The sequence below is a fragment of the Rhinatrema bivittatum genome, chromosome 1 (genome assembly GCF_901001135.1).
Source record: "Rhinatrema bivittatum chromosome 1, aRhiBiv1.1, whole genome shotgun sequence".
In the NCBI taxonomy this organism is placed as follows: domain Eukaryota; kingdom Metazoa; phylum Chordata; class Amphibia; order Gymnophiona; family Rhinatrematidae; genus Rhinatrema; species Rhinatrema bivittatum.
The window spans coordinates 601809726-601834404 of record NC_042615.1 but is presented as its reverse complement, the minus strand read 5'-3'; the positions used below and the strand labels follow the sequence as shown (position 1 = coordinate 601834404).

The following is a 24679-nucleotide window of genomic DNA, read 5'->3' as shown; positions in this document are numbered from 1 at the left end:
AGACAACTATAGACACACATGTGTGAAAAGTCCAATTTGCTCCAGCTCCAATTAGCAATTCAGGGATTTGTACACCAGGCTGGACAAATGCTGCAGCATTATGGGAGATTATGTTGAAAAATAAACCTAATTTCAAGTTCATATAAGTTGTATTTTCTGTCAGTGGGTTAAAGTCAAGAAATGATTTAAACCAACCTCCATAACACACCAACCCAAATCCTCCATTCAGCAAATTGTTGCTTATTGCCCCTTCCTTCCACTGCGGTCACTTACAATGTACACAGATACATGCATTCTTTATGACTGGCTCAATAAGTTGGAATTTTCTTCCAACATTTATTAGGGAGGAGTATGATTCATTAGCCTTCAGAAAAAAAGTGAAAACTTATTTGAAAAGATTTTACCCAGTATTACTTAGAAGTGCTTGTAATGCTTTATCTGGGATTTAACGAGAATTATTCCAGATTTTAGTTTTTTATTTTTATCATGTGATTTGTTTTGTTTTTACTGTTCTGTCAATGCCCATATAAATGTCCAGTATGCATGCAGAATATAAGCCTATGAAATAAATATATCATATCTAATTATCCCAGGCATGATATAGAGACAATAAGGCTTATACAAAGTCAGCCAAGTAATTCCATCAACTCACAGGCAAATTCAAAGGTAGGGAATTCATCTACTAGTGTTTCAATGCCAACCCAGAATGTTCTTTAGAGTGATACTGCTAAAGGTCTTGGATTAAGACAGTGGAAAATAAATTTCATGCTTTGCTATAATTTTTTGCCTTTGAGTATGTGCTATGTTTAAAAATCAAGTTGAAAACCATAAGCAATATAATATTTCTGGGGTGTTAGAAAGATAAGAGAAAGATGCCTTAAGTCAAGATTTATTTAACACATTTATAAACTGCATAATCTGTATACGAACAATAAAAGCTTACAAGAAAATACAATAAAAAAAATGAAACAAATCAAAAGTAAGAAACAAAACTGAAATAAATTAATCAAATATATATTAAAAAAAAAAAAAAAGAAGATAGTAACCACCCAGCTGCCTTGCTTGTGCCACCTTAGGGAATAAATGTGTTTTCACCTGCTTGCAGAATTTCAGATAATTTAACTGTACCTCAACTGAATCTGGTAATTCTTTCCATATCTGTGGGGCCACAATTGAGAAAGCTCGATTTACAAAATGTTTCAACCTACTTTTAAGCAGAAGTCACTGTCATTAAGCAGTTTTGAGAAGATTTCAATTCTTGACCAGGTCTATACTAGTTCAATTTACCTAAAAGATACTTTGGATCATTAATACTTATGGAATGGATGCAGATGGTCAATACCTTAAATATATTCCTCCTGCAGCAAAACCAGTATTATATTTGATGCTAGAAATGAAGTCAGGCTGTTTTCACATGCCATTTCTTGGTCATGAGCTTGGAAAATATTTGCTACATGTGATGATTTAATCTTTAATCAAACAATGTCTCCATCCTCTATCCCAGCAAATGATATAAATTTTGAAAGTATGGACAAGTATTTTTTATTTTTTTAATCCGACCCTAGGAGCGGTTGGGATGGTGGCAGTAGCCAGGGGGAGTTTACAGCTGAATTGGTCATTAAATTTCCAAAGATGGTAGTTTTGGGAAATTTTAATAGAAAAGTGTAGGTGATGAATTATTTTTTTATTTTCTTTTTTTTCTAAGAAACATTATGGAATCTAGCTTGTGTGTGTGTATTTCCCCACCCATCAGGCAAGTTAAACTTTGGATTTCATTTTTCACTCAGAAAGTGGAAATATTTTAAAAGAAATTTTCTGTAGCTTTCGGTTGAACCCCTGTTTATTGTTTTTTTCAGTTGAAGGTGCTATGATAAAAGAGATCAAATGATTTCAGTTATGAGCAGAAATTGGGCAGCCCTAACAGCCGATTCAAAATTTAGATTTTAGTAAGGACAGCTTTAGTTTAAAATCTTTGCATGAACAAGTTTAAATGTGGCATTTTAAACTGAAAGAGGGAATGGACACAGTAATACCTGAACATACTTTAGTGTAAAAGCTAAGGGGTAGATTTTCAAAACTTACGTGTGCACGTCCATGTGCGCACGCTACCTGGCGCACACACATGGTTGCGCGCATTTTATAAAATGCTGGTCGGCACGGCAAGGCGGGGTCAACTTTAGCAAATACGCACAGCAACGCATTGGGGCCTTCCACAGTTCCCTCCCAGTCCACTTTAATTAAGGAGCAGACTGGGATGGAATTTCCCAACCCCCTAGCCTAACCTCCCTTGCCGTTCCCCTATCCTGCCCTCCCCCTATCCCTATCCTTACTACCCTAAATTTTTTTTTTTTTCCCTTTTGCTCCTGCCTTGGAGCAGGAGCAAGTTGTGAGCGCCGGCACCCTGCCAGTGCACGATCCCCTGCCACAGCAGCAAATGGCCGCTGTGCGTGGTGCCTCTAGCCCCGCCCCCCAGACTACCCCTTTTTCAAGCCCCAGGACTTATATGCGTCCCGGGGTTTACGCACATGGCCAGGCTGTTTGAAAATTGGCCCGACGTGCGTAAGGCCCGGCAACGCAAATAAACCCCAGGCTTTTATGCGCACCGGGGTTTGAAAATCTACCCCTAAGAGGGCAGGGTGGTACTACCCTGGTTTGAGAACAAACTTGTCTGTTGGAGCAAATTTAGAAGAAGGAAAAAACTGTAGTAAGAAAGATGCAGATTGCATGCTAAGGTATATAAGCCTAAGACTAATGCTTATTACTAAACAGTTGGAATCTGTAGGAAGCTGGTCCAAGTTTTCAAAGATCTCATAGGAGGGAACCAGCAGATAACAGAAAACATACTTTTAGTCTTAGAGCTGGGAATTTTATTATTTTTTTTTTGTAGAAAAAAATAGGGTTATCACTTCAGAGGAAGAAGGGAAACAGAATGATTTTCCAAACGAGAGATGAACATGGTAAAACAAATTTTGGGGACTAGAATTCATTAGAGGTAGGAGAGGATCAAGATGTACATTTGGATGAGAGAAATGATCAAATTAGAAGAGAATATAAAGGAAGATATTCTAATCAATTAGGGGAACTTTCTCATATTTCCAAATTTGAAATAAATATTTTGAAGTTAATGGAAATTGGGTTTTCTCAACTTTATCCACTGCTATCAAAATTTGTGACAGCAGTTTTTTGCTCCTTTATCGTAGTGTTCAGTGAATTCATCATTGCAGCAGGGCTATGCCCTATTGCTACTAAAACATGGAATTATCCATCCTATTTTGAAAAAGGCTAATCTTGATCCTGCTATATTATCACATTATCACTCTGTGTCAAACTTATCGTTTATTGGTAAGGTATTGGAAAAGGCAGTTTATTCCCAGTTGTTTAAATAAAGGAGAAAGTACTGAAAAAGCTGGGGCTTTGCATTGTTTGCAACTGAAATTTAGATGAGGCCATGGGATGAGTCCATTTTTGATTGCTACAATTTATGGTGTTCGGATGGCTGTGGCCAAGGGTAATTACATGTCAGTGCTTCTGGATCTGTCCGCAGCATTTGATACCATAGATCATTGGTTGTCGCTGCTTAGGCTTAGATAGATTGAAGTAGAGGGATCATTTGAGAATGAGTATGTTATAGGAAAAAATCAACCTGTGGGGAAAATTTGAAGATTTGGCACCTGTTGAATAAGGGGTAATGCAGGGATCAGTACTTTCTCCTTTGTTATTTAAAGTTTGAGTCAATTTATTCTAATTATTGAAGAGTATGGGATAGATTGTCATTTATATGCAGATGATGTGCAGTGCAAAGTAATGGTAAAGGGGAACTATGGTACAATAGGGGCTAATTTGAATAACTGTTTAAAGCTGTAGCAACTTGGCTATATTCAAACATATTGAAATTGGATCCAGAAAAGAGAAATATTGTGGATTAATAGACGTGAAAAGTCTTGAGATATATCCTTGTGCTCAGGATGCTGTGTTATAGCCTATTTATTTATTTAATATTTTTCTATACCGACATTCACACGAGACATCACATCTGTTTCCAGACAACAGCAAATTCAGCCAACAGGGCTTTACAATGTAACTGATATTATAACTGGGGGGGGGAAGGAATGGGGCAGGGAAGTAACTGATTGAGCCTATGCAGGATCAATCAAGGCTGTGATCTATGGCATTTTTGCCAGTCTTCGTATGATCTGTAGAGGACACCGTTTTTTGCAAATTCAAGATTTGGCATCCATAATCCATCATTCAGTGATTAATAGATTGGAATATTATAATATACTTAACCGGGGCCTACCAAAAAGAGATGTTATGCATTTTCAAATATTACAAAACAGTGGCAAGATTGCTACTTGATAAGAAATAGTCTGTTCATGCTATACGTTTATTATCTAAGTAATATTAGTTTTCAAATGAACAAAAATTGTGTTTAAGGTGCTTTGTACAATGTTTAAAGCCTATCAAATACAGATTCCTGAGTATTTAGCTAACATTTTTGTAGATTATGTTCCTTAAGGCAATTGCATGCCTTACAATTAGCATTACTAGTTATATCAGTGCTGAATCAAGCTGCAATATCTTCCAGAAGCGGGATATCCAGGATTCTCTACAAAGAGAACTGTTCTGTCAACTGGTATTGGAACCCACAAGGGAAGGAGCGATGCTGGACCTGATGCTTATTAATGGGGACTGCACTTCTGATGCTGTAGTGGATGATCATCTGGAAACCAGTGACCACTAGATGGTTTGGTTCACCATTAGGATGCAAGAGATGAAGGTTCATTCTAAGGCAAGGGTCCTAGACCTCAGGAAAACTAATTTTCTCAAAATGGGGGAGTACCTTAAGGAGTCGTTAGCTGGATGGGAAAATCTAGGGGATGTAGAAGGGAAGTGGGCAAAACTAAAAGGAGATATAAAGGCAACTAAGTCTTTTTGTTAGGAATGTAAATAAAGGGAAAAAGAACAAGTTATGATTTTCTAAAGAAGTAGCTGAAAAGGTAAGAGAAAAGTTTAGCATTCATAATAAATTCATAAACTCAAAGAGGTTAGGACTTTTCAGCTTGGAGAAGAGACGGCTGAGGGGGGATATGATAGAGGTGTTTAAAATCATGAGAGGTCTAGAACGGGTAGATGTGAATCGGTTATTTACTCTTTCGGATAATAGAAAGACTAGGGGGCACTCCATGAAGTTAGCATGTGGCACATTTAAAACGAATCGGAGAAAGTTTTTTTTACTCAACGCACAATTAAACTCTGGAATTTGTTGCCAGAGGATGTGGTTAGTGCAGTTAGTATAGCTGTGTTTAAAAAAGGATTGGATAAGTTCTTGGAAGAGAAGTCCATTACCTGCTATTAACTGACTTGGAAAATAGCCACTGCTATTACTAGCAACGGTAACATGGAATAGACTTAGTTTTTGGGTACGTGCCAGGTTCTTATGGCCTGGCACGTACCCTCAAGCCCATGGTACGTACCCTGGCACGTACCATCAAGCCCAGCATCCTGTTGGAAACAGGATGCTGGGCTTGATGGACCCTTGGTCTGACCCAGTATGGCATGTTCTTATGCTCTTATTGCAGAAAGAGAAAGACAGTCGATAATACCTGGAAAATTAAGAGAAGCTGGGAAAGTAGACAGGAATGCAAAAATTCAAATAGGAGAAAAACTAGCAAATACGGTAAAACAGGAGGACAAGACTTATTTTAGTTATAATGATAATGACAGAAGGCCATGCAAAAGTGGCATTGTGAGACTCAAAGGTGAAGAGGAGGAATATGTAGAGGTTGATGAAAAAAAAAGCAAAATCGCTTAACAAATACTTCTGTTTGGTGTTCAATGTGGAAGGACCTGGAAGCAGAACCACATAAAACAAACACAAAGAAGATTAGAAGTGAGGTAAACCTCAATCAATTTCAGAACAGTATGTTCGTGAGGAGCTAACTAAAGGTAGATAAGACAATGAGGCCAGATGGGACATATCCAAGTTACTAAGGGAACTTAAAGATGTCCTGGCAGCGTTGCTGGGTTAACTTTTCAATGCTTCTTTAGAGTCTGGAGTAGTTCCAGAGGACTGGAAAATGGCGGATGTGGTTCCTATTCACAAAGGTGGTAATAAGGAGGAGGCTGGGAAACACAGTCTAGTTAGTCTGTCCTCTGTGGTGAGTAAATTGATGAAATTGCTGCTAAAACAGAGGATAATGCAATTTTTGGAATCCAATGGACTGCAAGATCTGAGGCAGCATGGCTTTACCAGAGGTAAATCTTGTCAGTCTAATCTGATCAATTTCTTTGGGTGACCAGAGAGTTGGATCAAGGCAGCGCGCTTGGATTTCAGCAACGCCTTTGACATGGTTCGCAAGACGACTTATAAATTGTGCACCCTTGGTATGGATCCTAGAGTGACTGACTAGGTTAGAAACTGGCTGAATGGAAGGCAACAAAGGGTAGTGGTAAATGGCGTTTTCTCTGAAGGAAGGGGTTGTTACTAGTGGTATGCCTCAGGGCCTGGTCCTTGGACCGGTTCTTTTCAACATTTTTGTGAGCAACATTACAAAAGGGTTGATGGGAAAGGTTTGTCTTTTTGCTAATGATACCAAAATCTAAAACAGGATGGACAGCCAAGAAGGAATGGAAAATGAAAAGGGATCTAGTGAAGCTAGAAGAATGATCTAAAATCTGGCAGTAAGATTTGATGCTAAAAAATGCAGAGTAATGCATTTAGGATGCAAAACCACAAGGGAAGGGTACAGTATTGGAAGTGAAATTCTTCTAAGCACAAAGGAAGAACGGGTTCTGGAAGTAATTGATTCTGATGTTCTTAAAGTGGCCAAACAGGTAGATAAAGCAATGGTCCAAGCCAGAAGGATGCTTGACTGCATAGGAGAGGAATGGTCAGCAGAAAAAGGGAGGTGATATTGCTCCTGTACAGGTCCCTAGTGAGACCTCACTTGAAATACTGTGTACAGTTCTGAAGACCACAGCTTCAAAGGGATGTAAGCAGGATGGAGTCAATCCAGAGGGAAGCTACTAAAATGGTCAGTGGTCTTCATTCTAAAGCATATAGGGATACACAAAGATCTAAATATGTATACTCTAGAGGAAAGGTGAGATAGGGGAGATATGATAGAGACATTTAAATATATCTCAAATCCATGCACAGATGGTGAGCATTTTTCAATGGAAAGGGGGCTCTAGAAAGAAGGTCATGACATGATGTTGAAAGGGGATAGACTCAGGAGTAATCATAGGAAATATTTCTTTACAGAGAAGGTGGTGGATGTGTGGAACAGTCTTCCTGTAGGAATAAAAACCCCCAAGTACTATTGTACATGTAGAAAAATGGATTCTCTGACTTCAGTGGAGAGGTGGACTGTATTTCAGAGACAGGACACACAGAAATGCTGAATTTCTAACTAGTTGAAGTTGGCCTGAATATATCTTATTTATTCATAACTGCTAAACTAATTAAAAGAAGTGTATTCCATGCTAAGGATTTTTTTGCTTAGCATAAGATTTTATTTTGTTCTAAGTGGTAAATCTGAAATGCATGAAAATAAATCAGTCTGATTCTGAGACAAACATGTATCCTTTCTGGGTCTTTCAAATCACATATAAAGGAGATAAGAGGTACAATTCAGTAGCGCTGCCCCTCCCCCAGAGACCAGAAGAAGTTGTGGAAACTAAAATAGAATCTAAATTTAAGAAAGCATGGGATAAATATAGGGGATCTCTAAGGAAGTGATGAGAACTATAACACTAAATTAATTGGACAAATGGGCAGACTGGACAGGCCATACAGTCTTTCTCTGCCGTCATGTTTCTCAGTTTCTAAAATTTGGTTATGTGACAAAAGGCATCTAGCTATTATGTGCCTTGGTATGGAACTCTGTTCCACTGGATCTGTGAATTGAACTGAATTATTTATCTTTTTGAAAAAAAGTTCAAGTCATGGCTTTTTGTGGAAGCTTCTGATGATCAGTTTGGTCATTAAGGGAAGATGTGGTATCGTTATAGCGATAACTGTTTTTAATTTAGACTGACTTTATATTGAGGTGGAGAAGTGAGGAGATGCAAATGATGCTTGTGGGTTGAGGGTTGGGGTCATGGAGATGAAGGATGGAGGGTGGGCTGGGGTTGGAAGGGGAGTTTTAGGAGAAATGGGAAAGAGTATTGGGATATGGGTGAATAGTTTTATTTGCTGATAATTGTATATAGTAAACATTTTTTCTGTATTAGGCAGATTTGATGTCATGTAACTCGCTCTGGGCTGGAAGGGTAGGGCAAGTAATCAAGATTAACTAACTAAATAAATACATTTATACACACACTGAACTAAATAAAAACTGTTATCCAAGTTATTATTTTGCAAATTATTCAAGCTGCTCTTTAGTAATTTCATAATGCTCTTTGGATCTATATTCTTCACACAGAGGATGCAACTGGTTCATATGAATTATGTTGACACAAACATTGGGTTCAAGGAATTAATCAGCTGCCAGCATTTATGGTAACTTTGGGATAAAAATCTTATTTTGGAACAAAGGTATATAAAACACCTAAAATAAACAAATAAATAAATAAAAATGTCAAGAAACTAACAGGGATGCAGTATCTCTGTAATGTTTGGCTGGCTGTGGGACAGCCCCGCGACCAGCAGTACTCACCCCCACGTGCTGCTGACTTACCCGACTCAGAGGTTTCTCTACCCCGATGCCTCGCATTGGTCATACACTCCAGACTGGCCTCCTATATCAGGAAACTATTGTCTTATGTGTTACCCAGGGCTGTCAACTCTGTCATCCTTGATTGCTTTGACTTATGCTTTACAACCCCTCTATAAATTGGGAAATATTACAAATTGCCCGCTGGGGCCCATCTTGCCAGGAAGTTTGTTTCTCTCACAGGTCCTTCTTCCAGTCACATAGCATGGACAATCACTCCTGACCTTTCGGGTCTTCCCCCTCAGTATGCAGCTTTTACAAATGTCTTTAATAAACAGAGGCTGAGACTCTACTACCTTACAAGTCATAAGTCTGCCCAATTGACTTACTCCCAGGGAAGATGCCTCTGAGAGAGCAGGGTCTTATCCATTGTCTGCTCCTGAAACCAAAGCCATGGCAAAATACATCTGAGAAAACCTGGAAAATGGGTTTATCCGACCTCCTCATCTCCTATAGGTTTCTTCTTCATGAAGAAGGATGGATCGCTTAGATCCTGCATTGATTACAGGGGCCTCAATGCTATTACTAGCAGAACCATTATCCACTGCCTTTAATTGCCGAGTTTTTCAACCACCTAAGGGGAGTGCAAATTTTCACAAAACTTGTTCTCAGAGGTGCCTATAACCTTATACACATACAAGAGGGTGACGAATGGAAGTTGGCCTTCAACATCAGAGTCATTATGAATACCTAGTCATGCCATTAGGCCTTTGTAATGCTTCTGCAGTCTTCTAGCTTAAGTTCAAAGAGATCTTCCAGGACCTCTTGTACTCGTACATGGTGGTATATCTGAATGATATTTTCATCTTTTCACGCTACCAAGCACAGCACTATGGGAATGTAAAACAAGTATTAGAGATTCCGAGAGTACTACCTATATGCCAAGCTCAAGAAATGCACATTCGAACAGGAAGAATAACCGTTGCTGGGTTACACATTGTCTCCTGGCACAGTCTACTTATGGATCCTGAGAAGGTAAAAGCCATTGCAAACTGGCCTTGTAATGCTTCCTCGGCTTTGCAAGTTACTATTGATAGTTTGTGCAAGGATATTCCTCTCTGCGGCTTCCTCACCGCTCTTATTAAAAAAGGTACAGACACCAGACACTGGCCCAAAGAAGCCATACAGGCCTTTGCCAGCCTCAAATAGGAATTTCTATGAGATTCCTATCTCCAACATTCAGATCCATCAAACCCCTTCATCTTGGAGGTAGATGCTTTTTTTGCCATTGGGATAGGGGATATACTCCTCAACACAACGATCAAGGGACTTTCATGCCATGCTTTTACTTTTCAAAATCATTCTCTTTGCTGAAAATAACTATATGATTGAAGACAGAGAACTTCTGGCTGTAAAGCAAGCACTGGAGGAGTGGCGCCTTCTATTGGAGGGGGCTAGACATCCAATGGTAATTTATGCAGACCATAGGAATTTGGAATATCTCCCATAGGCCCAATGTCTGAATCAGACAGGCCAGGTGGTCGTTGTTCTTCAATCGCTTCGACTTCAAACTATGGTACTGCCCGGTGGAGAACAACCAACAGGCCAATACCCTTTTATGGTCTTTCAAAACTGAAAATTCCTTGATACTTCATCGCCACATCATAGACCCAGCAAGAAGTGTGGTCACCACAGAAGTACCAGTTGCGCCTAGGAAGACAATAGTCTCTAAACGACCGAGGGAAAAAGTACCCAAATAGGTCCATAACGTCTGCCTGGCTGGGCACACTAGGGTTACGACGACTCTGAAATTAATTCTCAGCTATTAGTGTAGGCCCCAAGTGAAGAGTGATGTGCAGCACTATGTAGAATCCTGCTCCACTTGTTCTATGCATAAGAGCTCCCATTCTCGCCTTTGGGGGCTGTTACAGTCATTGTCAGCCTCCGAGGAACGCTAGACCCATCTGGACACTGACTGTCACTGACCTTCCCCTTTCTAATGGCTGTACTATCACCTGGGTAGTGGATGATAGATTCTCCAAGATAGCTCTTTCTGAACTTCCATTTGCACCAGAATTATTTATTTATTTATTTATTTAAAATTTTTATATACCGACGTTCATCAGGGATATCACATTGGTTTACAGTGTAACTGAAACAGGCGCCTGGGATGGCGATTTACATCGAACAGATATAACGAATTAACATATGAACAAATGAGGAGGGGAGATAAAGGCGGGAAATAATCAAACAAAACGTTATGAGCAAAATTTACAAATATATATAGAGTATCAATATATACAAAGTATTCATAAAAATAGCAATGCCATAGAAAGATAATTGTGTAGAGTTAGAAGAGAGAGGAGGGGGGACGGGGAGGGGGTGGGGGAGGGGAGGAGGGGTGGAGAGGGGGTTAAAGGAGTAAGCGAGCTGAGAAATCAGGAGCAGGTAGGAGGACTGAACAGATAAGGGGCGAAGGAGGAACCTAAAGGTGGGAGTGAGGAAAGGGGGAGAGGGTAGGTGGGGATGGGTGGGGAAAGTGGGGAAATTAGGTGTATGCCTTGGTAAAGAGCCAGGTCTTCAGCTTCCGTTTGAATGTTTTTGTGCATTCTTCTTGTCGTAGTTCGACAGGCATTGTGTTCCAAAGGGTAGTTTGGAATTAGCCCACTCTTACCCATGGAATATTCTTACTGATCGTGGAGTCGAGTTCACTGCCTGCTTCTGGAAAGGGCTATGCAAGAAATTTGGGATCACATTGGATTTTACCTCAACCTACCATCTGCAGAGCAAAGGCCAGACAGAGACTCACCCAGGTCCTTAAAGGGTTCCTGAGAGCGTATGTCAATGAACGTTAGCATAACTGAGCCTCCCTTCTTTCTTGGGCACAGTTCAGCCACAACAAATTTGTAGGAAGTTCAGCGGGTTCATCGTCATTCCAGATTATATTCGGCAGACACTCACAGATACCAGTGTCAATTCCAGTGCCAATTCCATGTCAATCAGTTAATACCCTGGGACAAGACATCAAAAACTTGTGGCAGAACTGCCAACCCAACTCCTTACCAAGGCAGCCAGAGATTTAAAAAGCAAGCGGACAGACAGCTCAGGCCGGCACTTCAACTCAAACCAGGGTAATTGCTATGGCTGAGTACCCACAACCTCCAGCTCAAGAATCCATCTGCTAAGTTTTCATTGGGACATTGCCCATCCTTTGGCAGATTGGAGCAGTTGCCTACCAGCTAAGACTCCATCCTATGCTTAAAATTCAGTATGTATTCCACGTCTTGCTTCTTAAACCTGTTTTGTCATGGCCATCACATCGTATTCCCAGACCAATAGAAGCAATATCTGAAGAGGATACTAGATTTGAGGTCCAAGAAATTCTCCACTTTGGGAACCCATTTCCAATATCCAAGCCCTGAAACTCATCAAGGAATTCCATCAGCATTTTCCTCAGAAGCTAAAGCCAAGAGGCCTAAGGAGGAGGCTTAGAAAGAAGGGTACTGTGTCGTTTGGTCAGTCGTGGAAAAGCCCCATGACCAGCCACTTTTACCCCTGGGAGCCACTGACTTGCCAGATGCTGAGGTTTCCTCCTTTGTGGCAAGAATACTGCCATTTTTGCACAAGCCCACAGGTGCTGGCACTCTCCCCACATTAATAGGTCCCTTGGCAAGAAAGCTTCAGAGGCGCTGTCTCATGACATCATGGAAGGCTGCCCATTTAAGTCCAACTGCCCTGTTTCTCAGTACCTCACTAATATGTCTCCTGCCTTGCCTGCTGTCCTATTCTTGGTGTCATCTTGCCTTGTCCTATCTGTCCTGGCCTGATGCCTGGTACTAACCACTATTATGTGGCCCTGGACTACACAGAGGCCTGTCGCTTAGTACTGGCCTCTGTTACGGACCTGGACTACGCTCTTGCTTGCCGCCTGGTACTGATCTCTGCTATGGACCTGGTCTACGTTCTTGCTTGCTGCCTGGTACTGACCTCTGCTAAAGACCTGGACTATGTTCTTGCCTTCCACTTGGTACTGACACTTGCTTTGGACCCCTACCACTCTCTGATCACTGCCTGCTCTGATCTCTGTTGGAATCTGGACTCTCTCCCTACCGTTCTTCAGGAACACTCACCTAAGTCCTGCTGGCTCCTGGAACTCAAGGGCTCAACTTGCAGGGAATAGGGCTGGTACAGGTAAAACTCCTGTTCAGTCCCAGTAAGGGCACATCTGCCAGCTCTCAACGAGGGCCTGGTAGATTCACCTACTAGACTGCTCAACTATGCCACAGCACAAGGGTTCACTATCATAACAATCTTTATTTAGAGTCACCTTGATCTTTTAATATTAAAAGAAAGGTGAGCACAAGAAGCCAAAAGGCTTCTGCTTATTTAAAAATTGGAGAAATTACTTACCTGATAATTTCGTTTTCCTTAGTGTAGACAGATGGACTCAGGACCAATGGGTATAGTGTACTCCTGTGAGCAGTTGGAGACGGATCAGATTTCAATCTGACGTCAGCTCCTAGTACATATACCCCTGCAGGAAGTGCAGCTCTTCAGTATTCTCCACAAAAAGCATTGTGGATATAAGTGTGACTGATTGATTAACTTAATAATATGATTAACTTAAATAACTTCATAACTTGTTAGAACGTTTAAAACATGATTAACTTGATTAACTTGAACTGGTTGATTGACTATAGCTGGAGACCGCCAGTGTACTCAACCGGAAAGCATCAACACCCGGCAGGGTGGATGCCCTAGGTAGATGAAAACATGGCTTACCCTTGATTCATTGACAAAAAACCATGTATAACGGCAGCCAAGGGTGGGATGCTGAGTCCGACTACACTAAGGAAAACGAAATTATCAGGTAAGTAATTTCTCCATTTCCTAGCGTGTAGCAGATGGACTCAGGACCAATGGGATGTATAAAAGCTACTCCCGAACCGGGTGGGAGGCTGCCCATGGTCCACTTAGAATTGCCCTTGCAAATGCCGTGTCCTCCTGAGCCTGCACATCCAGACGGTAGAATCTGGAGAAGGTATGGATGGAGGACCACGTTGCCACCCTGCAGATCTCGGCAGGTGACAACATTCTAGTTTCTGCCCAGGATACCGCCTGGGCTCTGGTAGAATGGGCCTTGCCCTGTAGAGGTGGAGGTTTTCCAGCTTCTACGTAGGCTGCCTTGATGACTTCTTTGATCCAGCGGGCAATGGTTGCCTGCGAGGCCGCTTCTCCTTGCCTCTTTCCGCTGTGAAGGACGAAAAGGTGGTCCGTCTTTCGTACTGGTTCCGCCATTTCCAGGTATCTGGATAGGAGTCTGCCGATGTTGAGGTGGCGTAGACTACGGGCTTCTTCCGAATTCTTCAAGCTATCCATCGTTGGTAGTGAGATGGTTTGGTTAAGGTGGAAGTGTGAGACCACTTTGGGGAGGAAGGTGGGCACCGTGCGTAGTTGGATGGACCCCGGGTGAGTCTGAAGAACAGCTCATGGCAGGACAGTGCTTGTAGTTCCGAGATGTGGCGGGCCGAACACACGGCCAGCAAGAACACCGTATTTAAGGTTAACAGACGGAGGGACAGGCCTTGGAGGGGTCTGAAGGCAGATCCCGCTAGGAACTCCAAGACTAGATTGAGGTTCCATAGAGGTACTGGCCACTTTAGTGGTGGGCGGATGTGTTTGACTCCTTTCAGGAAGTGTGATACATCTGGGTGCGAGGCTATGCTGTTGCCCTCGCTCCCGGAGCCGTAGCATGACAATGCTGTCACTTGTACCTTGATGGAGTTGAGGGACAGACCCTTCTGTAGTCCATTCTGTAAGAATTCAAGGATCACGGGGACATTGGAGGCGCGTGGCTTGACGTTGTGGTCTTCGCACCAGGGCTCAAAAACTCTCCAGATCCTTATGTACGTTAGAGATGTGGAGAACTTGCATGCTCGGAGGAGAGTATCTATTACCGCCCCCGAGTATCCGCTCTCTCTCAGGCGGGCCCTCTCAATGGCCAGACCGTAAGAGAGAATTGAGCTGGGTCCTCGTGAAGGATCGGACCTTTTTGTAGTAGGTCTCTGTGTGGGGGCAGGGGTAGTGGCTTCCCTGCCAGTAATCTTCTCATGTCTGCATACCAGGGTCTTCTTGGCCAATCTGGAGCCACCAGAAGAACTAGTCCCCTGTGTCGCTGTATCTTGTGTATGATTGCTCCCAGCAAGGGCCACGGCGGGAAGGCGTATAGCAGGGTCCCCAGTGGCCAGGTCTGTACCAGGGCATCGATCCCCTGGGACTGCGGATCCCGCCTGCGGCTGACGTATCTGGGTACTTGAGCATTGGATCTGCTTGCTAGAAGGTCCATGTCTGGGGACCCCACCGATTCACTATCTGGAAGGCTGTGGATGACAGCTTCCATTCTCCTGGGTTTAGACTTTCCCTGCTGAGGAAGTCTGCCGTGATGTTGTCTTTCCCGGCGATGTGAACGACGGAGATCTCCTGGAGATTTGCTTCCGCCCACACCATCAGGAGGTCTATTTCTAGGGACACCTGTTGGCTTCTGGTTCCGCCCTGTCGGTTGATGTAGGCCACAGTTGTGGCGTTGTCCGACATCACCCTGACTGCTTTGTCTCGGAGTCTGTGGGTGAACCGCAGGCAGGCTAGTCTGACTGCCCGTGCTTCTAGGCGGTTGATATTCCATCCCGCCTCTTCTGCGTTCGACCGTCCTTGGGCGGTTAACTCTTCGCAGTGTGCTCCCCATCCGTGTAGACTGGCATCTGTGGTGAGCAGGGTCCAGGTTGGGGAGGATAGTCTTGATCCCCGGCTCATGTAGCTGGTCTGCAGCCACCACCGTAGCTGGGTCCGGATTCTGCCCGGGAGTGGTAGATGTACGGTGTAGTTCTGGGACCGTGGGCTCCACAACGATAGAAGTGAGCGTTGTAGGGGCCTCATGTGGGCTCGCGCCCATGGCACCACTTCCAGGGTGGATGCCATCAGCCCGAGGACTTGCAGGTAGTCCCATGCTGTGGGACGAGGAACGCTCAGCAAGGTCTGCAGCCGGTTCCGCAGTTTTGATCTCCTTGTGGGGGTCAAGCTGACCTTGTCTTCTTTGGTGTCGAATCGGACTCCTAGGTATTCCAGCGACTGTGAGGGCTGTAGGGAGCTTTTGTTTGTGTTTACCACCCAACCTAGGCTTTCCAGTAGTGATATGACTCTGCTGGTTGCTTGGTGGCTTTCCTCCAGTGACTTTGCCCTGATCAGCCAATCTTCTAGGTAAGGGTGAATGAGGATTCCTTCCTTCCTCAGTGTTGCTGCCACCACTACTATTACCTTGGTGAACGTCCGGGATGCTGTAGCTAACCCGAAGGATAGTGCCCGGAACTGATAGTGACGATCCAGGACCTTGAAGCGTAGGTAGCGCTGGTGCTCCTGATGAATTGGGATGTGTAAGTAGGCCTCCGAAAGATCCAGGGACGTGAGAAACTCTCCTGGTTGTATTGCGCGTGTGACGGATCGTAGGGTTTCCATGCGGAAGCAGGGGATCCTTAGGTGGCGGTTGACAGACGAGGTCCAGGATAGGCCTGAATGTACCCTCTTTCTTGGGTATGACAAAGTAGATGGAGTAACGTCCAGTATTCATTTCCTGTGTAGGCACCGGGGTTATGGCCTCGAGGGCCAGAAGTCTGGATAGAGTAGTTTCCACTGCTGCCCTCTTGAGGAGGTCGTGGCAGGGGGATTCCACGAACCTGTCCGGAGGGGTTCGAAGGAAATCCAGGTAGTACCCCTCCGGAATGATGGCTAGGACCCACTTGTCCGAAGTTATCTCGACCCATCTGTGGTAGAATAGGGCTAGTCTGCCCCCTATGGCATCTTCCCTTGGATGGGTCGGCTGATTCTCATTGTGGGGCGCGGCTGGGGCCTGTCCCTGAGCTGGCTCCCCTCTTGTTGTGCTTGGTCCGAAAGGACTGGTTCCTGCCTGTAGGGCAGGGTGCTTGATAGTTGCTCTTGTAAGGGTTGAGGCACTGCGAGTTTCTGCCCCTGGCGGACCTTTGGAAGGGATGCTGGTTTCTCTTCGTCTTGTCCTCCGGCAGGCGTGGTAATGGGGAGTCGCCCCATTTGTTGGCCAGTTTCTCTAGTTCGCTGCCGAACAGGAGGGATCCTTTGAAGGGCATCCTCGTGAGGCGCGTCTTGGAAGAGGCGTCAGCCGACCAACTTCGAAGCCAGAGTTGTCTCCTGGCCGCCACTGTGGATGACACTCCTCTGGCTGCTGTGCGCACTAGATTGGAGGCAGCATCAGTGAGGAATGATACTGCTGGTTCCATGTCTTCTCCCGGAGTGTTGTTCCTGGCTTGTGATGGGCAGGCACGTGTCACCACGGTGCAGCAGGCCACAATCTGCAGTGACATGGCTGCAACTTCAAATGACTGTTTTAGGATGGCTTCCAGGTGCTGGTCATGTGCATCCTTGAGCGCCGCTCCTCCCTCCACTGGGATGGTAGTGCGCTTGGCGACCGCGCAGACTATGGCGTCCACTCTAGGGCATGCCAGAAGCTCCTTGGTCACTGGGTCCAGGGGGTATATGGCTGACAAGGCTCGTCCCCCTTTGAATGTGGACTCCGGGGCATTCCATTCCAGGTCAATTAGCTGTTGTGCCGCCTGTAAGAGAGGAAAATGGTGAGACGTCTGGCGAAGGCCCTCCAGCAGGGGGTTCGTTCTAGGTTCCCCCAAGGTGCCTTGGCCCGGGATAGTGAGTTCCGTTAGACATTGGGATACGAGGTCCGGGAGCTCATCCTTTGCGAAGAAGCATCTCATAGTTCGGTGTGGCTCTGTCCCCGAGGGAAGTTCCCCCTCCTCCAGGGGCTCAACTTCCTCTTCGGAGAAATCCGTGTCCCCGTAGGTGGGGCTTCTGAGTGGTGGGAGACTGTGCCTGGGCCTCGAGGGTCCTGGGGCATGAGGGTCCTCCAGTGGAGCATGTGACTGATCAGCCAGAGGTGCAGTTTGCATCTTGACAAAGGCATGAATCCCCTTGAATAATTCCACCCAAGATATCGACGCTGGGCCTAAGTTCAGGGGCGCAGGTTCTCTGGGGGTCCCCGTCTGTGGGAGGGACCCACTGGGGCCTGCTAGGTCCGGGGTACCCCCTGAGGAGCTAGCACTGGGCTCTGGGTGGGACTAGCCCTGACCTGGATCTCCCAGGACCTCCTCACAGTGTGCTTACAGGGCTTCTGCCTCCTCGCTCTGTGCGGCTCTGATGTGGCATGCAGGGCAGAGGCCTTGAGCTTTAATTCCTGTTTCTAGAGGTGCCATGTCTGTGGCCGCGTAAGCTCTTGTGCGCTCCAGTGCGCCTGAGATGTGCGCGCAGATATGCGCCTAGCCGTAGATATCCGCCCGGCTCTGTGCGTGCAACTTATGCGCGCAAGGTTTTATGTGCGCGTACGTTTATGCGCACAAGGATTTTTGTGCGCTTAGCTCGATTTGTGCGCTCGGATCGAACAGCGGGCGGAGCAGCGAATAGGGCCAAGATGGCGACGGCGAGCATGTGGGTAATATGGCGACCTCCTCAGAGGGTCTCCAAGTGGGCAGACCCTTGGAAATAGCCGGGGCCTGGCCCTGCTAGGGCGGATCAACCTAGTGGCACTGGTTCCGATCGGTGACCTGTGCTCCTCCTCGGTCCTTGGAGACCGGATTCAAACAGCAGATTTCCCCCTTACCTTGTCTTCGGCGCTTCCCGGTTTCGATCCGGGTGGTCTCCGGCTGCGGGGGGAGAGGGCAATACCTTCACCGCCGCGCTCAAGGGGTGCACCCGCTGCCTCTCAGCCGCGCCCGAGGATCGGGGGCTAGGTCCTCGCCGCGATTCGGCCACCGGACCGAGGCGCTTTCCTCCGAGGGACCACGGAAATCACCTCGGGAATCTCAACTGGGGGAGGGACCTGAGGGTATCACCGCAGGAGAGCGGGGCTCGTCTTCAGGTAGGTTTTCCCCTTTAATTTTGGTTTTCTTCTTTGGATTTGGTTCAAACGCTGCGAGAGCGTGCAGATAGTCCATAACTGCTATGGAGATGGAAAATACTGAAGAGCTGCACTTCCTGCAGGGGTATATGTACTAGGAGCTGACATCAGTTTGAAATCTGATCCGTCTCCAACTGCTAACAGGAGTACACTATAACCATTGGTCCTGAGTCCATCTGCTACATGCTAGGAAATAGTTATTTTAACAAACCTTTGGTTCTGCTAGCTCACACCAGTGAAATGTATTTACAATCTATCTGATGAAAGTTACTGAATCATCCATGTGGTTCTATAGCACAATATGCCATAAACAAAGCTAACAGCAGAAATTAGAGCTAAAATTAGAATTTCTTTGTAAATGCACTCTCAAATAATTCATAATTCACTTTTCTCTCTTTTTGAAAACAGTAAGATCCCAAATGGGGAGGAGGACAATCTGTCAACTGTTGTGATTTCATCTAAGATAAACTCCATGTTGCCCAGACCGTAAATCAGGTCTCTTGTTACTAGAAATATGCTCTTGCTTTATTATATTTGTCACTTACCTCTACTTTCGGTTAGAGGGAGATTTTCCTTTTACATCAGTGTGGGGCAAAATTGAGCCTCATTCACTAAGCTGCAGTATTTTTCCCTGAGGGAGACACAAAGCTGCGGTAAATGACCTTGCCGCTTTGTGACTTCTGTGGTATTTTTCCCTGTGGGAAAATATGCAGCCCCTGGTATTTTCCCATGGAGAAAAATACCACAGGAGCAAAAGCCCCCCAAACAATGCACAATGGTGGCCCCAGGTCTGCGTGGCTGCCATTGCTTAAAAGGGGCCAATGACCCCAAGTAAGCCCTCCCACCCAAAAGCAGTGCACAACCTCAGGGGGGTTGCATATAACTCCTGGTTGCAACCCCCACCACCACTCCCATGCTGTGTAAAAAGTAAAAAATAAAAATAAAAAAAATTTACTTTTTAAAATAGTGCAAGCCTGCCCACAATCCCTTCCGTTCAGCAAAACAATCCACCCCTGGGATACCACCCTCCTGGACCCCCTCTACTCAAAATACCATTCCTGGTGTTCCAGTGGGGTCCCCCCACTCTAATCACCTGGGGCTCCCTTTATTGAAACAGCCAACCCTCACCTTACTTTTCAAAGTCTCCCTGGTGGACACCAGTGGGGCCCATAGCACCCCCAAGGCTCCGGGCCCAGCGGTGGCCATTTTCCAAAATGATGCTGCCCGGCTTTTGCCCCTCTCACATACTTGGGAAACTCCACTGCATATTCCTGGGATATGCCACATGGAGATTATCAACCTTTTGGGACCCTGCCAGGCACTTGTGACCTGGATTGGCCACTGTTGGAAATAGGATGCAGTCTTAATGGAGCCTTGGCCTGATCCAGTATGGCAAATTGCATGTTTTTTATGTTCCTCCTTCCTGTGTAGAGACCCTGTTGAATAGAAGGAGTGAACAGGTATTTCCCCTCAGGAGATGCCTTTTTTTCCTTTTTGTAGATGGAAGCCTCTTGTACTATATTCCATGTATTCATGGATTAAGATATTAAGGGGTAGATTTTAAAAGACCTGCGCGCGTAAATCCTCCGGATTTATGTGCGCCGGCGCGCCTATTTTGCATAGGCCGCCGGTGAGCGCAAAGCCCCAGGACGTGCGTAAGTCCCGGGGCTTCGTAAAAGGGGTGGGAGGGAGTGTGTCTGGGGGCGTGTCGGCAGGCCGGGGGCGTGTCCGAGGGCAGGCCCAGGGGTGGTCCTAAGTCCCCCTGCACTGCGGCCTGTGCCGGGGGATGCCGAGGCTGTGCGCGCAAGTTACGCCTGCCTCAAGCAGGCGTAACTTGTCCAACAAAGGTAGGGGAGGGGAAGGTGGGGGGACACAGAGGGAACGGAGGCAGGCTACGCGCGTATCTTATAAAATCCAGCGTACTTTTGTTTGTGCTGGTTGCACGTACTTTTTTAAGATCTACCTCTAAGGTTGTAAATACCCTACCTGCCTCCCCCTCAGGGAAAATCAGGTAGAAAGACTAAGTTCTAACAGAACCACTGCAACCAAAAACAAATCAGCTGAACAGTTCCGTAGCCAAAAGACCTCCTAGTGGGTACTATGGAAACTATACTCAAAGCAGATGGTCACAGTGATTCAAAATATGTATTGGTCTGATTATAACAGTGAAGAATCCCCCACTGAATCCTTGCCTAAGATGCATCAGACACATCCAGGCCTTGCTACCTTATAACTGTAGGTTGCCAACCATGGTGCCATGCTAGCCATCACAAAGACTCATTTAAGCAGGGACTGACTATTGTGATTTGAGAACGCTTAAGCACAGCACCTCCCAGCACTGGGATCCTGCTCTCTGGTCAGTGTACAGACCAACGTGTCCAGTCTGGAAAAGAGAAATATTTGCTAGTAAGCACCTCCACGAAAGATCAGCCCTGGACAAGAACAATTGGATTTTAAACTTTTTACAAAGTAAGAAAAGTTGGAATGGCTTTCACATACAGATTATAAAAGGGTCCTCTTAGGCACTGGGAAACTCCTCTTCCCCTCTGCAAGGCTGAGAGCATATAGAGGACTGGGAAAACAGGAATACTACGCTGCCTATGAAGGAGATGCAGTATTAAAAAGGCCATCTTTGCTGCTAGGGAAAATATCCCCTCTTCTAACTCTCCCCATGTAGGACTCTAATCTCTCCCTCTGCTACAAACTGTACTGTTTCCTCTCTATATCACCCTCAGTGCTATATCTCAAAGGAACTGCAAGGGCTGAGATCAACCTCGGGACTGCCCCCTTGCTCATGCAAGCACCTGCCAGACATTTAAAATAGTGCTTAACTTTGTAGTATAGATTTTATTTATTATTTATTTAAGGTTTTTATATACCGGCAATCATGAGCACATATCTTGCTGGTTTACATGGAACGGGAGTGCATTAAATACAACAACTAGAACTGTGGTGATCGAAGGAGCAGTTACAAATAACAAGGGTAGCAGAACTTGGATAAGAAGGAAGAGATAGGAAAGAATAAACGGTTGAACAGTATACAAGTAAATTAAATGCTATGTAAAAATGGCATGATTAATGGCTGAATATTTGAAGTCCTTGGTTTGTATCTATAACGTGATATTAGATTGTGATATTAGATCAAGGATGACTCACTCTATGTGGGAAACAGCCCACTGCTGAGGAAGCTGGAGATTAGGACCCCAACCGCACCTGGCTCCTCACTCTTCTTCACCACTCTGCAGGCCCAATATGGCCACCGGCCTGCCTCAGAAAAACACAGGGTCTGGTGGGAAGAGAGAGTCTAATGTACTGTGGAGTCCCCAGCAGGCTCAAACTAGAGGCATTGGAACGTTCCCTGAGGCTCTATACCTGTGGGGGAAAAAAGCAGCCAAACTCCCCCCACTTGTACAGGTTCCAGACTACAAGTCATGCAGTGCGTGGTTTCTTCCTGTGCTCTGTCTCCACCACCATTTCAGGCATCTGGCTTCCTTCCTCCTCAAACACTGAATTGCGATCCATAGGTAGAAATCTTAGTGGCCCACCCAGGCCCAGTGGAGAAGTACCTCTGATGCTATTCACCAATTTCCAGCCGCCTTGCCCCGATTAGGGCTTTTGAACAGAGAGTTTTTTTTTTTTTTTTTTAAATTGTTCCACCACAGCTTAGCATTGATTGCTTAAAGGAGAAGTAGCAGCCAAAAAGAGGTGGGAAGGAAAGCTGGAGAAATTAAGAGGGATGTGTGTGTGTGTGTGTTTGTGGGGGAACCACCTTAACACCCAGAGAAGCCCCTGGAAGCCCCCTGGTCCTGGCTAGCTCAACCAAGAGAGGGAGTTCAATGCTTTCGTCTCAGGGGTCATGCTCAATTTCAGAAACTGAATGTGAGAAACCACCCACCAAGGACTCTGCACAACTGAGGGACTGAGAACTAGCCTTTCACCTCAGGAGTAGACTCCACAATTTTCTTTATTAGCTTCACAGGCCACATTCACAGCATGGGATCATGCTGGGGACAGAATACTAGAAAGCTAAGGTGAGTACGGATGCATATAAACTGTGACAACAGTGACATTTTTTATTTCTGTCTCCATCTGCTGGTCAGTGAGCATAACCTACTCGTCTGGACTGGTTTGACTAGATAAAGAGGATATCCATGTTTTTCACAATCTTTATGGTTAATAGCAATGCACTAGGTTTCTTGACTGATAAATGTTTTAAGTTAACTGGAAAGAAACTTGGCAAAAAATGAGGTTTCATTCTGGAGGCAATGATAAAAAGTCACAAAACAATAATAATTTACCAAATATTTCTGAAAGGCGGATTTGTATCTGATTTCTGCCATTTAAATTAATCAGTGTGATAATTTTTTTTTTTTTAAACCAAGATACCTTTTCTAATGTGAGAAAATTTATTTCAGACTGGAGTCGGATTTCTGGTTTACTGCTTTGCTGTTCCTTATGCTGCTGGAATTCCTTTTCCAAGAGCTTAAACTTGTGCTCTGCATCATGAAGCTAATAATAAAAAAACAGACAAGCAAACAAACAGTACAGTCAAATATTATGCCAGTTATAATGAAAGTAATTCTACAATTCCCTAAAATAAAAGACAAGTATTGAAAACACTGAAAAAAGTAAGGGGGACCCTTAATTTGCTCCTTACTAATGGAGTTGCCCTTAACTGCAATGGTCACAATGGTCTCAAAAGACCAAATATGCTAACAATGGAGGATCTGTGGTCTCAACAGACACTGCCCCTGTTAGTGAGATCAAGTCAGTGTAGGTAGGAGTGTGGTAGGAGGTTTGACACTACCAAGTGGGAGGAGTCATTGGTTTAATAAACTCCTGTGGCCATATCATATAGATTCATAAGGAAAATGTCTACTAAGGGATACAGAACCAAGAGAAGTCAGTCTGCCCACCACATTCTGAGGGTGTCATCTCCCTACAGAGTGGGCCCTACTCACAACTGAGAAAAGTCTGGAAAAAGAAGAACTCCTGTCTAGTGAAGGGGATGGAGACCCAAGGGAGGGCTCCCCAGTAATTCCAGGAAAGAAAGAGGTCCTGGATTCAACAGGGTAATGGGATCTGAAGGGAAGAGGTCATCAGAAAGCAAATGTGCTGGAAATTCCTCATCTATCTTGGGAAGTTTGGAGAAGTTCTTACTGAGAAGGGATTTTGTCTCAAATGGGAGTTTTGTAAAAAGGAAACTACCCATCTGAGGAAGGAGTACTAAGGAGTTCCTGTTGAAGAGCAGTCAGCCAGAAGCTTCCCAGTGTTGGAGAAGTTGCTGAGAGGAAAAAGAAAACTGTCTGACGGCAGGTACTCAGAAAGGTCCAAAGTAGAAAAATCCTTCTAATTAGGTTTTGGACTAAACTTCTACCAGTCAGTTGACAAAAGGCAGAGACTGAATAAACTTCCCCTTCATAAATAATACATTTTGGAAGAACAGGAAGACATACAAAAAGGATTTAAAAAATGGTTTTGGTTTAAAAAAAATGAAATGGATGCCTATTTCTTGATGACATACAAAGGATAATAAACAGAAACATAGTTCTTCACAAAACTTCTTTGACATGACAGTTGATATTTTAGAGATTTGCATCCAGTCCCCATGCTATCAAGTAATACATAGTATGACTCTGGAAAAAGCCATGGTATATCTTTAAAGTATTTATTATTGACTCAACTTTTCAAGTAGAACTTGTTCAGGAATGTCTGGAAGAGGAAGTGAATAATGCTTTGTACAGCCAAAAAATGATTTAAAAGCCTAAAACAGAAAGATTTCTCTGACTAATGGCTTAATGCTGTGCACCTCTGGCCTTATGGTATTACTTGATAAGTTGCAGGGAAAATAAAAGCATAAAAAAGGGGGGAAACGATGAACATGCAACTAATTTAGAATTTGGGAACAATTTCCAGACAATCATAAATTGGAATTTGTTTTAAAAGATTTAGTCCCACTGATATATGGTTGTGTTTGTTCCAGTGCACAATTCATCACCCAGTCTTTCCTTCCAATCCCTTTGGTAATGCT

General features: G+C 44.6%; 1 protein-coding gene across 2 annotated transcripts in view; it reads right to left on the bottom strand.

The window, feature by feature from the left end:
* The window catches only part of CEP120 (centrosomal protein 120), a 419833-nt gene that overhangs the window by 82962 nt on the left and 312192 nt on the right, over positions 1-24679 (bottom strand). For both annotated transcript variants that reach the window (XM_029619774.1, XM_029619782.1), the window contains one exon: positions 23035-23157. In XM_029619774.1, coding sequence (XP_029475634.1) covers positions 23035-23157 — 123 coding nt within the window. The remainder of the gene's footprint in view (positions 1-23034; positions 23158-24679) is intronic.